General features: G+C 44.5%; 1 protein-coding gene and 1 long non-coding RNA gene across 2 annotated transcripts; both read right to left on the bottom strand.

Annotated features, from left to right (window-relative positions):
- Positions 1 to 1,393: 1,393 nt before the first annotated feature.
- LOC131480917 (uncharacterized) lies at positions 1,394 to 2,502 on the bottom strand. Its single transcript, XR_009245885.1, has 3 exons — positions 2,413 to 2,502; positions 2,066 to 2,121; positions 1,394 to 1,478 (listed from the first exon to the last, which is right to left on the bottom strand). It is a non-coding gene; the product is annotated as an uncharacterized LOC131480917 (long non-coding RNA).
- A 2,542-nt stretch (positions 2,503 to 5,044) lies between these two features.
- Positions 5,045 to 8,773, bottom strand: LOC101533585 (interleukin 36 alpha). Its single transcript, XM_058668317.1, has 5 exons — positions 8,764 to 8,773; positions 8,525 to 8,638; positions 7,938 to 8,077; positions 6,273 to 6,486; positions 5,045 to 5,794 (listed from the first exon to the last, which is right to left on the bottom strand). The coding sequence occupies exons 1-4, from the start codon at positions 8,771 to 8,773 to the stop codon at positions 6,274 to 6,276; spliced, it is 477 nt and encodes a 158-aa protein (XP_058524300.1). The 3' UTR covers positions 5,045 to 5,794; position 6,273.
- Between the last annotated feature and the right edge of the window lie 4,713 nt (positions 8,774 to 13,486).

The following is a 13,486-nucleotide window of genomic DNA, read 5'->3' as shown; positions in this document are numbered from 1 at the left end:
GCTTCCTCCATCACTCCTAGTCTCCTTCTCAGGTTTCACTGCTTTCCCTGGTGCTCACCATCATTTACCATACTGTAGAACTCACCCCATATTATCATATCTCCCACCCAGTGGTGCTGGAAGATCAGCTCACCCAAGGGGAGGCATGTTGACTGGTGTGTTCTGAACACCTAGGGTGGCACCTGATAGACAGTTTGTCTTCAATAAATGTTGCAGTAGTGCCAAATGAGCTGTTTACTTCACGTACAAGGACGGCCAGGGAATCATCTCATGATTTGTTCATGGCTCTCCATTCTCGGGGAGGTTGATGCTTCTAAGTCCTCTTGATGCAATAGTTAAGAGGAGAAAAACTCTGGTCTGTGAGCCAAGACTGGCCCATTGTTTGTCTTACACCAAGTTTTATGGCCACAGAGCCAAGCTCACTGGTTGACCTTAAATCTCTAATTACAGAGTGAATGTTCAAGACAGACACTAGATGGTCTGCAAAACTGAACATTTATTACCTGGTCTTTTACAGAAAAAGTTTGCTGGACTCTGCTCTTTGATCTAGTGATTTAACCTTTCTGTGTTTAAAATTTTCATGTCTAAAATGACAATAAAACTCATGCTTGCTTTTGGTTTTAGGACTAAATGAGTTTAGATATATATGTTTAGAAGAATGCCCAGCACATAGCAGGTCGGATCAGCTTTATCATGCAATCCTCACCATCACTGTTATCATCATCATCTTCATAGCCCTGAGAAATCTACTTCATTGTTCTGATCTCATGCCTCATCCTCCTAATTTTTGTTTCTCCACAGAAAGGATGTGACATCCCATCCTTGCTGTGTCACAAGGACTAGATGACACAGAGGCTAAAAAAGCCATGTCAGCATATAGCACAGACCCACAATCACCCACTGCCTCAATCACCCCCCGCACCCAGAATGGAAAGAGGATGCCGAGAACACGGCAGAGCTCACGTTTAAAAAGCTCAGCCTACATCTGAGGCTAGAAGCTAGAGGGCAGTTGCTTCCTGTGTGTGCTGGATTTTCTGATGCAGAAAGGAGAAAGGTCCCAAAGTTACCTAACTCAGCCCAGCTGACAGACTCCCCACACATTGTGGGGTTTTCAAATTAATTGCAGGAAATGTTGACACCTGCTGCCCATCCACTTTGTCAGGCGCTGACCGGATAGCTCTTGTCCCATCTCCTTGTCACCTCAGTCCTGTGAAGCAAATGCCATTCTTAATCCCATTTAACTGAAGACAAAAGGAGGCTTAGAGAGGGTAAGTCATCTAAGGTCACAAAACCAATAAGCAATGAACCTGGAACTGGCTTTCTGGAAGTCTGATTCCATACTAACCCACCTCCATCCCCCAATGTAAATCTATAAAGCTTATTGGACTTACAGTCTCAAGCGATGTAGGAATAGATGGCAGAGAAAGGGCTAGTGTCTCTCCCTGGCTGATTGTCTTTGCCTGGCAAACTGAGGGTGACTGGACAAGAAAATAGAGACAACAGAGTTGGTCCAAAGACAAAGGACTGCACCTGACATGGCAGAGTGTGGCAAACATTGGCATGGCACAGGTGGGAACGGATTTCCTTCCTCCCTGGGGTGACTTCTGGTGACTTGGAATATCCATGAAAGCCTTAGAACACAACCACAAGCCCCCAGGGATCATGAGCGGAGGGGACCTCCAGCCACAGCCCAGGATGCCTTCCCACCCAGCCATACTCTGCTATGCTCATAGTGAGTAATAAAGAGAGTGACGAAGAGGGAAGGGCTGTTCAGCTCACACCACATTTGAAACCAGAGGGAGGTTTGTGGGCCAGGTTCCACAATGCTATAGCTGGGCACTGAGACAGGAGTGTGCCGCTTTTGTGGTCCTTGCTTGGTCCCTTGTCACCTTCCAGAGGGTGGGGCAGAGGACTAGGGAAGGGCCAGTTCTACAGGCTGGGATGGGGAGAGTGTGTGGGGGCAACTAACAAGGGAGGTGAGGCCCTGGCGTGTGTCACACCCACAGGCAGTTCCTCCTGACTGAGTCAACAAGGACAGGGCCAGAGCCACCAGCAGCCTCTTTACCTGAGATCCAGGTGACCACCTCCCATGTTCCAGAGCAGGTGCAAACACCTCCCACCCTTGAATGTAACTCAGAGAGAGAGAGACCTTCAGAGCCTGGCCACGCTGGAGGAACCCATCATGAACAGGCAATCACAAAGCCAGCAGATCCATAAAGGAACAGGTCTGATGCCTTGTTCTCGGCATGCCCAGGAGTGTGTCAGGCTACAGCCCCACTGGAGAGGGCACTGTTTACCAGACAGGAGCAAGCAGGCCATACTGGGATGCACCAAGCTCCACAAGGCCCATCCACCCCAAAAGAGTCCTACCTCTTCTCTGGCTCCTCCCACAAAGCAGCTGGAGCAGCGCACCTGTGTGAGACTGGGTCCCTACGGCACACCTGAGGCTGAAGGGAGCTGTGCAGGGCTACGCTGATGAGTCCCACCTTTCCATGGCTCTGTTGGTGACACAGGACCCCAAAAGAATGGAATGAGCCCTTTCAGGGAGCTCTCCAAAGACAAACACTATTTTGCAATTGATGTCACATTTTCTTTGCTGTCATCAGTTAAACTTTAAAAAAATGATTTATTTGTGTTTTGTTTTATTATTTAAAAGGGAGCACATCAGAGAAGGAAAGAGAGAGAGAGGGAGGGAGAGAGAAGGAGAGAGAGAGAGAGAGAATCTTCCTTTGACTGGATCAGAATGGCCACAACAACCAGAGCTGGGCCCAGAACAAACCCAGGCCTGGAACTCCCAAGTTTCCCACAGATTCAGTAAGGACCATCACTTGCTGCCTTCAAAGGTGCGGTAACAGGAAACTGTCACAACCTGAACAGTCAGGACTTGAACCTGCAGTTCAATGCAGGATACCAGTATCACAAGTTGTGGTATCATAGTGCTGGCCCCCTCAGACATATATTATACAGGTATCTTCACTTTTGCCCTTTCTTGAAATATCTCTTAAGCATTTCCACTTTTAATTGTGGTGAAATAGCACTTCCATTTTAATCACTCTTAAGTGGCCAGTTCAGCAGCATTAAGAGTATTCACACCATTGTGCAACCATTGACATCATTTTCCACCCTACCCCCACAGAACATTTTTTCAAAATTGAAGCTGCTTACCTGCTAAACAATACCATCTCATCCATGTCCCCCAGCCCATGAAAACCAGTGTACTACTTTCTGTCTGTATAAATTTTATTACTCAAAATAACCTCCTCTCCATTCTAGTGGATCCTGAAAGTATTTTATATTGTTGAGTCAATCCACTTAACATAACATTTTTAAAGACTCATCCATGTTGGGAATTCCTAAAATTCCATGCATTGGAAACTTGGTCCCCAGGGCAAAGGATGTTAAAAGGTGAGACATGAATTAGTGAATAAGTGGACGAATGCATCCTCTGGGGATGAGGTTGCGCCTGTGTGATCCCAGCCCTGAAACTTGCCAAGTTCCTGGCACTGTAGAAACAATAAAGAAGAGAAGATGATTCCCTCAATAAAAGAGGTGCTCATATCTAGAAATAGGGGTGTGAGGCATCAGCAACTCCCCTTTCCAAAAGAAAGTCCTGTTGTCTCATCTACTTTCCGCATTCCTTGATCCTTCCCACCCTATTCAGTGGTCCAAATGAGCATGCATCCCTCTTAACTATATAACCATCATCAAAAATAAATAATTAAAAAAGAAAAGTCCTTTGAAGCAACAACTGACGGTCTCCTTGGAGTTGCTTAATTTAGCTTTCAACCACCATCACCTATGTCCTTGGATTGAAACTCTATCTTTTTACCATCAAAGCTTTATACCTTTCCAATCTGGCATCTTCTCATCTAATATGATTGGGATATTCTTTCTCCCATCAAAAGTCAGTTCATCTCCACCTCTTTCCCCTTTTCTAGGACCTGCATGTTCAATTTCATTCTTCACCCTAGAAAAACAGCTAGTGTAGGATTTGCAGGAAAGGTTATGTTTAGGGAAGATTCATATGAAACAACGCATTTTATTTGGAAAGGGACCTGCAGAAGATCAGGAGTGGGAGGCAGCTCAGGGTCTGTCCTCTGAAAGGACAAAGCTAAGCTGGCTGTAGAATCTGGTGTCCAAAGACTATTTATTGTGTCTGGATGGAAATTTGGGTCAAGGCAGTGTCTATCTTCCAGGCAAAACTGAAACCTCTTAATTATCTCTGCTATAATGAAAATCATCACATTTCTGATTATCTGCATTTTCAAGGAATACATTCCCTTAGTGATTGTAAAAGTAATCAGGGAACACAGGGTTATGTGACCCCTTATTTTTAAATAAAGATAAGGCGGGAGGGCAGATGGCTGACTGTTAAGACATTGCTTGGTACATCCACATCTCATAAGAGAGTGATTGGGTTCCAGTCTCAGCTCTGTTTGTGGTTTTAACTCCCTGCTAATGGCCTCTTGGAGGTATCAGGTGAGAGCCCAAGAACCCAAGTTCCCGCCACTCACAGGGGTAGACCCAGATTGAGTTCTGGGGTCCTGGCTTTGACCCCAGCCCCGCCCCAGCGGGCCTTGACCTGGTCAGGAGGCCTGGTGGCTAAATCCTCGCTTTGAGAATGCTGGGATCCCAAATGTGTGCTAGTTTGTGTCCTGGCTACTCCACTTCCCATTCAGTTCCCTGCTTGTGGCCTGGGAAAGCTGTGGAGGATGACCCATAGCCTTGGGACCCTGCACCCATGTGGGAGACCCAGAAGCAGCTCCTGGTTCCTGGCTTAGGATTAACTCAGTTCTGGCTGTTGCGTCCACTTTAGGAGTCAACCAATGAATGAAATATCTTTCTCTTTGCATCTCCTTCTTTCTATAAGTCTGCCTTTTCAATAAAAATAAATAAATTGAAACAAAACAAAGTGGACCTTGAGTGAAGCAATGAATAGGAAGCCTCTATCTCTTTTCCGCTCTCTCTGGATCTGTCTCTTCTCTCCTAGCTCTCTTTCTCTCCCTCTCTCTCTCTCTCAAATAAATACAATGAATGTGTAAAAACATTTAAAAATAAGCCTTGAGAAGAACTGTGCTTTCCATGTGGAAGCCTTGTCAGTGCACAATGTGGGAGCTCACAGGGAAAAAACCCTCAAATGTCTCAGAACACCTTCCCCGGGTGAGGTGGCGAGGTGGTCTGGTTGGCTGTGCTCTTGAACTGGGCCCCCAATTAAACTGCGTGGTTCCTATTCTGGAGGCCCTCTTTGTCTCTGGGGAGCCTGGGGTTTAGGAAGGTCCCACTGGCCCCATTGATCTTTCCGGTTCTTTTAGAAAATGAGAGACTTCCTGAGAACCTGCTTCACGAGCTGGAAAAGGCCTTTAACACTGACTGTGATCTTTAAGAGTGCCAAGCCATTCACCCCTGAGAAACTGAGCTGGCATTGTTTGTACTTCAGAGAGCCGACTCTGAGCATTGCCCTGTGACGGTGCTGTAGGTGACCACTTCACACACGTCCATAGCTCTGCAGCCAAAGCATCAACAGAACATACGAGGGGACTGACATCATATAATTCATGGATAATGAAGCTAAAAGAGAAATCTATCTGACTCAAAAACATATTTTTTTAAATCCAGTTATACTATTTGCGTTTTCTATGACCTTTTTGAACATCTGTGTAAGTTCATTGAGGGATACGTCAAAGCCTGGAGGGACTCAGTGTTCTTTCTGTTCTCTTCATTTTCATGAAACCTGTATCTGCTGCTGCTTGTCAGGATCCAAAAGACGTCGATACAACACCACAGAGCAACACATCTGAAAAACCAAACACAAGGGCTTAGAAACAAAAGCATTATCATCTCCATTTCTTAGCTGCAGCCCTGTTGACAAGTACAGTAAGTGGAACTGTCTTTATTATTTGTTCACTAGTGCCGTAGTATAGCTGTGTGACCTTCGTAGAAGCCCACTCCACTTTTCCTGGATTATTTCCAAGGCTGGACTAGTGCTTAGCTCACTACAGAAATATAGTTAGAGAGGGAGCAAGACACCCTTGGAAAGAAGGCCCAACCATGAATTCTCCCTTCCTCTCCCAGGCTGACTTAACCACTTCCTGCCTAGTTAACCTATTTCTGTTTCTAAGCATTGGACGTGATGGTGTTAAATCTGCTGCCCCATGCTGGGGGCGGGGAGTAGATAGACAGGACTGAGTTCACATCATAGGCACCCAGAAAGCAGAAGGGAGGAGAGAAAGCAATGCCTCGATGTGAAGAAGAACTTGCAAGCCTAGACTGACCTTAGTGCAGTAGAGTTAACTCAAAGTCTGTGGTGTAGGCTTTCCCCAGTTCTTGGGTCAGAAAGAGTGGGCAGCCTCCTGAGGAGCAGACAGCAATGAACCAGCCAGGGAATGCCACAGATTCGAAGGTGGAGGTTCTGCCACTCTCATTGTGATAGAAGAGAAAGGGCTTCAAGGGCTCAGGGTGGTGATAGAGCGCCATGATGCTCTTTTCCTACAGGGTGAGAAGATGATACCAGAGAGAGACATAGCATGTGAATTGTCTCACAGCCCTTACAGATACTCCCCATTCGCTAAAACAGGCCTGGAGACCTCCCATCATTTTTTGGTATTAAAAACCATATGCTCTAAGGGCTTGTGCTATTGTTTAGTAGGCTAGGCTTCTGCCCGTTGGCACCAGCACCCTGTGAGTGCCAGTTCTACTTGTCTTCACTGTTCTACTTAAGATTCAGTTCCCTGCTAATGCATATGAAAAAGCAGCAGGACTTGGGCCCCTGTACCTGTGTGGGAGACCCAGGAGAAGCTCCTGGCTCTTAGCTTCAGACAGGCTCAGCTCCAGATATTGTAGCCATTTGGGGAGTGAACCAGCTGACAGCAGGTGTGTGTGTGTGTGTGTGCTTCTTGTCCAAATTAAATATTTTTAAAAATCATATGCTATAAATACATTTGCATATGTCTGGAATACAACTGAAATCATAGACTACAGATTCCAATGGTTCTTAAGTCAGGATTCTTAAAGAATATATTGCCATAGAAGTTTTCAAGAACACAAAGCACTGACTTAACCATCACCTGTTGATGGTGATGAGAAACCTAAAGGCTATTTTGGTAACAGTGACTGTGAATTTTGAATTAACTCATGGTTGTTTTGTGTCAAGTTTCTCATATCAGGTGAGTAAGACTTTGCTGTCAGGGGCTGTCCTGTGTGTTCCAGGAGGCTTAGCCACATTCCTGGCCTCTTCCCACAAGATGCCAATAGCATTCCATCTTCTCCAGTGTGGCAGCCCTGGAATATCTCCAGAACTGACAGATGTTTGAGGAAAAGCCACTGTGGTATATCAAATCGTCATCCCACAGAGTGTCTATATGTGTTTGTTTCCTGAAAAGGCCCAGGAATAGTCTCTACAACCTATACAGATCTGCTTTAATTATATTTCTTTAATCTTATGTTATTCTGTCCATAATGGGAAGTTATAATTATTAAAATGTTTGTTATAGAGCATTATGACTTCCTATAAATTTTAAACTGCTTTTTTGTCAAAAAGATGTTTTCACAAACCCATCCACATTGTGATGATTAATTATTAGAAGCATCTTTGTTGGTTTTAACGCATGTGTGTGCGCGCGCGCATATTGTTCTACTGGAGTATTGTTCTATTGGAATTAGAAATAACTCCAAAAGTTTTCCTTTCAGCTATCTCCTTTTTCACCAGATTATTTTTGTAAAACAGAATCAGAGATTTTAGCAGATCATTTTAAAACAGTCCGATAATTTTTCCTATTCTTTTACAATAGCAAAGCACCCCAAAGCAAAAGTTAACATATGTAAGCAAATTGTCTTTCAGCAACTCCAAAATCTAAGTTGTCATCAAATAAACGCTTTGCAAAATGAATGGGTTCCTCTCTCCTAGTTGAGCATCTCCCGGTCCTGTGTGCTGTACTCACCTCAAGCTGCAGCATGGGCTGCTCCCAGGTGTTTGCACAGAAAAGAGAGAGATTTGGTGTCTCTAATCCCAGGTACATGGGTGTTCCTTTGTCTGCGTCAAGAGTATTCAGATGTTGGCATGGAATTAAGGCAACAGTGGCTGGGACAGAAATGCAGAAAGTAGTATTCAATTGCTATTATAGGGTAACATCTCAAAACCACCACCTACTACCTCACCCAGCCTCACCATTCTGTTTTTTAAAAAACATTTTCTATGACAAAAGGCAGCCTCTGATCCAAAAGCATTCCCTCCTGTAGACTCAATTCTTTGGTCCTCGTCCTATTTCTTAAAGTTCCCTAGAAAAAGCCTTCTACCATTCCCCACAAGCCAACCCTTTAGTCTCGTTGAGTTATTGCTCTCTTCTCTTGACTTCATGTCCATAGTCACAGACAGCCCCGTGCTCACACTCTATTCATCCTTGACCTTAAGAAATTCCTCTCTCATAGGATGAGTTAATAAAACTACGGTGACATGGAAGCCCCAGCACAAACCACACCAAAGCACTGCTGACCAAAGGATTGCCTCTGACATGCCTTGACCACTCACCTGGAACCATGTTATGCTTCCTTGGGACTGCTGTCAGGGTCTGGTCCTGAAGGATCCATACCTGATGATTGAGATCCTGAATGTGCCTCAAGAGAGGTGCCGGTGTAGAAAAAGCTGCAGAGGAAGTCAACAGGGAAATATGTTTAGACAAAAGCACACAACTTCCCTCTGCTTCACTGTCCCCTACCACCCAACCCTGGCCTCACTTTCAACTTTTCACCCTTCCCTGAGATCTTTACCTGTGGCCATTGTGGTGGTTTCAGAACTGCCAAAGGACAAGGAATTGTTTCTGTGCAGAGTAACCCCAGGGGAGGATCTGAGTGAGTGTCAAGCTACAGTTTTAGCTTGGGGCAGACAGGCTGATGACCAGCCCAACAGCGACCCCAGCAGGAATTTACACTCTCAGAAGTCACCAGGCTTCTTTAGATTCTTGGAGGCAGAAGCAGGTGCACCTAAGAGTCCTGTGCAAGGCTGGGGCCAGAGCCCTGGGATGATAGACAACTCCAAGGTCAGAGGCTCAGAAGCAAGAGAAGACCAGAGGTAAACTGGCTTTCCAGCTGCAGGCTACACCGGTAACCTGCTTACAGAAGGCCTCGTATCCTGCCTTCAGGAACCACAGCTTCTATTTCACTCAGGTGCTCTGACAGGTTGTAACAGGGCCCAGGCCTTATATCTATGCAGGGGAAGAAGGAGGCTCTGCCTCTTTGGGACTGGGATTTCCCAGTACTCTGGGTAATCGCTAGTTCCTGGTACCAGAGGATTTTGTGAGTTCTTAAGCGAATAAATGTCAACAGTAGAACAAGTAACCTGAATAAAAGAGGGCAGGCCGTGCATTTCCGGCAACAACCAGGAAATGTCGTCACAGGGGTTGAGGAAAGAAACAGCATGGGACACACACCCATGCTCAGTAATGTAGTCATACCAGCACAGAAAGAGATCAGGGTGTGCCTAGGCCTGGGCAAGTGACAAGTTCGCTTGTCCTACCTTTGCCTTGCTGCAATCTCCAGATGCCACAAAATGGGCTGTGTTGACACCAAGCAAAGGGGGATGGGAGAGATACAAAGAGAAGTAACCATTTCAGAAGGACTGTCCCCACAGACGGGCCCTCAAGGATTTTCACCTTAAATTCCCATTGCTCCACTGAGTTGAACTCTCACTGTATTTTTGGTTCAATGTAGTCCACATTGTTTCCAACAAAAGCAAAAAGAAAGCTTCTTCAGAGGAAGGACAGCAAATCACTCACAGCATTTTCTTTTTTTATTAATTATTTTGCATTACGTGACAGTTTCATAGGCTCTGAGAATCCCCCCTCCCCCCCTGGTGGATTCCTCCACCTTGATGCAGTATTACAGTTCAAATTCAATCAAGATTCTTTCCTTGCAAACATATACCAAGCATAGAGTCCAGCTACTTATTGTCCAGATGGGTTGAACAGTTTCTTGGGGAGACCATTTCTGGTCCGAAGTTAGAGCTGGTAGAATATCATCACAGTCAATTAAGAGTCCCAATATAACATCAACAGCAATTTGCAATATTATGGAATTGACATGGTTTTGAGTAACCAGTATGTTAAAAAAATAATAATAAAATAAAAAAAAAGCAAGTCCTAACCACAACCTATGATTAGCTCATTGACATTTCAATTTTAGTTTATATACAGGACCGGCTGCTATATACCTTAAAATGGCTATAAGGTACCATTCAGCTGTCTCGTGTCTATTTCATTTTAGTATTTAGCCATTTGTTGTGTTGAAGTATAATTTTGCTGATCTTGGCAGATTTTAGGATAATCTAGACTGGCTTGTAACTCTAACAAGACATTTGTCGACATTTAAGGTGCAGAACATTTTGGGGGGGGCGGTGTGCAGGAAAATCCTCAACACCATGGTGAGGAGTGACTAATCTTTGTGTCCCACCCAGCGAGGCATGAGCCAATCCACGCCAGCTCTTTCCTGTCAGATTTCAAGCTCTACTTTCTGTTGTTTGTCTATTTATTTTAGGTTTTTTTAGTTTGTATGATTGTTTGTTTGCTGTGAGGGGTTTTCGAAGCGATCCCGATGGTCATTGCGAGGGAGGGCGGGGGTCCAGAGGTGCAGCCAGGCTTGGACCAGAGAAAGCTCTCCTCCCTGGTCCTGAAGGACATTTATTGTTCTTCTGTTTCTGCGGACCGCTCAGGGCTTCTGGTTGTCTTTCCGATGACGTTGGTTTCTGCACGGTAGTGTTTGGACTTCTTCCATCCCCTGCGGAAGCTCCAGTTGGGGGTGGGTGACCTCAGAGTACTCGGCCTCCGAGGGCATCTAATTCCCTACTCACAGCAATTTTCAAATGCACAAGCCACAAGGAGTTGAAGGTTACCAGGTATACAAGCAAATAAAATCGCAAGAACAAAAGCAGAAGAAGAAAAGAAAGAGGAGGAGAGGAGAAGGAAGAGGAGGGAAGAAGGAGGAGAGGTGAAGGTAGGAGAGGAAGAGGGAGTGGTGAAGGAAAAGGGATAGTGGGAAGGAAAGGGGAAAGGAAAGACGAACAAGAAGGAGTAAAGGAAAAGGAAGGAAGGAGGGAAAGAAGGAAAGAAAGCAAGGAAGAGAGTGGGTGAGTAAGAGACAGAGAAATAACAAGACGGCAAAAGCAGATACCCACACAGCCTTCAAAATTTATAATTATTGGGCTTGGCGGCATGGCCTAGTGGCTAAGGTCCTCGTCTTGATCCCATATGGCCGCTGGTTCTAATCCCGGCAGCTCCACCCCCTCTCTATCTCTCCTCCTCTCAGTATATCTGACTTTGTAATGAAAATTAAGTAAATCTTTAAAAAAAATTTATAATTATCATACAGAGATTAATATTACGATCCTAAGCGTGGTCAGCAAAGAAATGATGAGCATGAAAGTATTTTTTTTTTTTCCTGAAGGAACCTTACTCCACTGCTGGTGGGACTGCAGGCTGGTGCAAGCACTATGGAAGTCAGTATGGAGAGCACTTAGGCCATTGAAAATCCACCTCCCATATGACCCATATCTAAAAGACTTGTTTCACGAGAAAGCAGCATGCATCTCAATGTTCACTGCAGCACAATCAATAATCGCAAGAACATGGAAGCAACCTAAATGCCCACCAAGAGAAGACTGGGTTAAAAAAAAAAACCTGTGGTTTTTTACACTATGGAATACTACTTGGCTGTTAAAAAAAATAGAATATTTTGTGGCCAAATGGGCCAAACTAAGGATCATTATGCTAAGGGAAATGAGCCAATCCCAAAAGGTCAGATATCATATGTTTGCTCTAATGTAAGATAATATGATGTCAAATCTAGGGATATTACCTCTGAATCCTACCTTACGTCACTTCATATTTACCTGTACCTTGTGTCATAAGATCTTGTGATGTAATTCATTAATCAAACATCTACAAGAGACTGGTTGTTTATAATCACCTGAGATGATCAATGTCCCTTTAATCACTGTTATCGATACTGCCTATAAATAACGAAGATCTAGTCCTCATTGTACCTTCATTAGGACCCTGGGATATAAGAATGAACTCACAACGAAATGACTGAGAGTGTCCTACATGGTTGGGAGACACTCCAGCGGCAGCATGACAGACTTGGGAAAATTCATGAAAAACACTCATTGTGAGACTGTAGGGGAGAACAGAGGGAAGGAGAGGGAACTTGGGGGAGGAGGAAAGGAGACCCCAGTGCCAACTAAACTGTATCAGAAAACAATAAAAAAAAAAAAAGAATTTTTTTCCCCTGGAAAGTGACAGGCTAAAAGAGTCAAATATCTCCTCAGTAACTCCATGATGAGATAGCAAAGTCAATAGCTCTGTGTAGCAGCAGAGAGCACACACGGCAGCAGAAAGAATTAGTAACGTGAAGGGTAAATGAGAAGAAATCCAGAATTCAGCACAGACACAAGAAAGCAGGAAAATACAGAGGAAGCTGGGGAAAATATGAAGAGTAAGTCATGAGAGGAAACAAAAAGTAGGTCAGAGTCATTTTAACAGTGAACAGCTGGGAACAGCTTCACATGGACAGATGCCAACTGACGCATTCAAGGAACACGAGAAATCCCCATCACCATCAACACACAGAAATGTGGGTGGCTAGCTGGTGCAGCTGGTAAGATGCCACTTATGATACCTGCATCAGAGGGCCTGAGTTTGAACCCCAGCTCCTGTTCCAAGGATCCAGTTTCCTAGTCATGTACACCATGGGAGGCAGCAGATGCTGGTACAAGTGGTTGGGTCCCTGGCACTCAAGTGTGAGTCCTGAATTGAGTTCTAGGGCCCCTGGCTCTGGCCTGGTCCAGCCTCAGTTGTCCCAAGCATTAGGACAACAGATAGACAAACTCTCCCTCTCTTCTCTCTCTCTCTCTCTCCCTGTTTCTTAATATCTATCCATCTACCTTTCAAATAAAATGAAAATAATTAAAATTTAAAACAGAAATGTTCATCTAGATGTTCTAAATGCATTTCATAAAATCAGAAGCAAAAAGCTCAATAGTGAAAGCAGCAGATAAATAAAAAGGCATTTCCTCCAAAAAGTATAAGAGATTGGCAACTGACTTCTCAACCACAGTAGAAGCCAGAAGCCAGAATGCTGAAATAGTACAGTGACATCTCAAAACACTGAAAGAAAAATCTCCTAATGGAACTCTATATTCTGCAGTATTTCTTTACAGAATCAAGGCAAATTGAAAACATATTCAGAAACTCAAAATTCATCACCAGTGGTGACTTGCTTAAGGGGATAATCAAGAAGGCACTTCAAACAGAGAACGCTTGTTAGCAGAGAAGCCTACGTTTTCTGAGAAACGGTTCTGGATTAGGAACTAGACTCTGGCAGAAACAAAATGCTTGACTGTGAGGCAGCAGCTGAGCACCCATCCAGAACAGTTCACTGTGCTCTGAGTTTCCAAATCATCAAATCATGAAATCACACATTCCCAGGAAGTTAGATTCCC

The sequence above is a fragment of the Ochotona princeps genome, chromosome 8 (genome assembly GCF_030435755.1).
Source record: "Ochotona princeps isolate mOchPri1 chromosome 8, mOchPri1.hap1, whole genome shotgun sequence".
Lineage (NCBI taxonomy): Eukaryota > Metazoa > Chordata > Mammalia > Lagomorpha > Ochotonidae > Ochotona > Ochotona princeps.
This window is presented reverse-complemented; position numbering and strand designations above follow the sequence as displayed.

What these genes read in the sequence shown, in the direction of transcription:
- LOC101533585 (XM_058668317.1), bottom strand. An exon ending in GAAGCATAACATGGTTCCAG is followed by an intron (nt 8,078 to 8,524) that starts GTGAGTGGTCAA and finishes TTTCTGTCCCAG; the next exon opens with CCACTGTTGCCTTAATTCCA. An exon ending in AGCCCATGCTGCAGCTTGAG is followed by an intron (nt 6,487 to 7,937) that starts GTGAGTACAGCA and finishes CTCACCCTGTAG; the next exon opens with GAAAAGAGCATCATGGCGCT.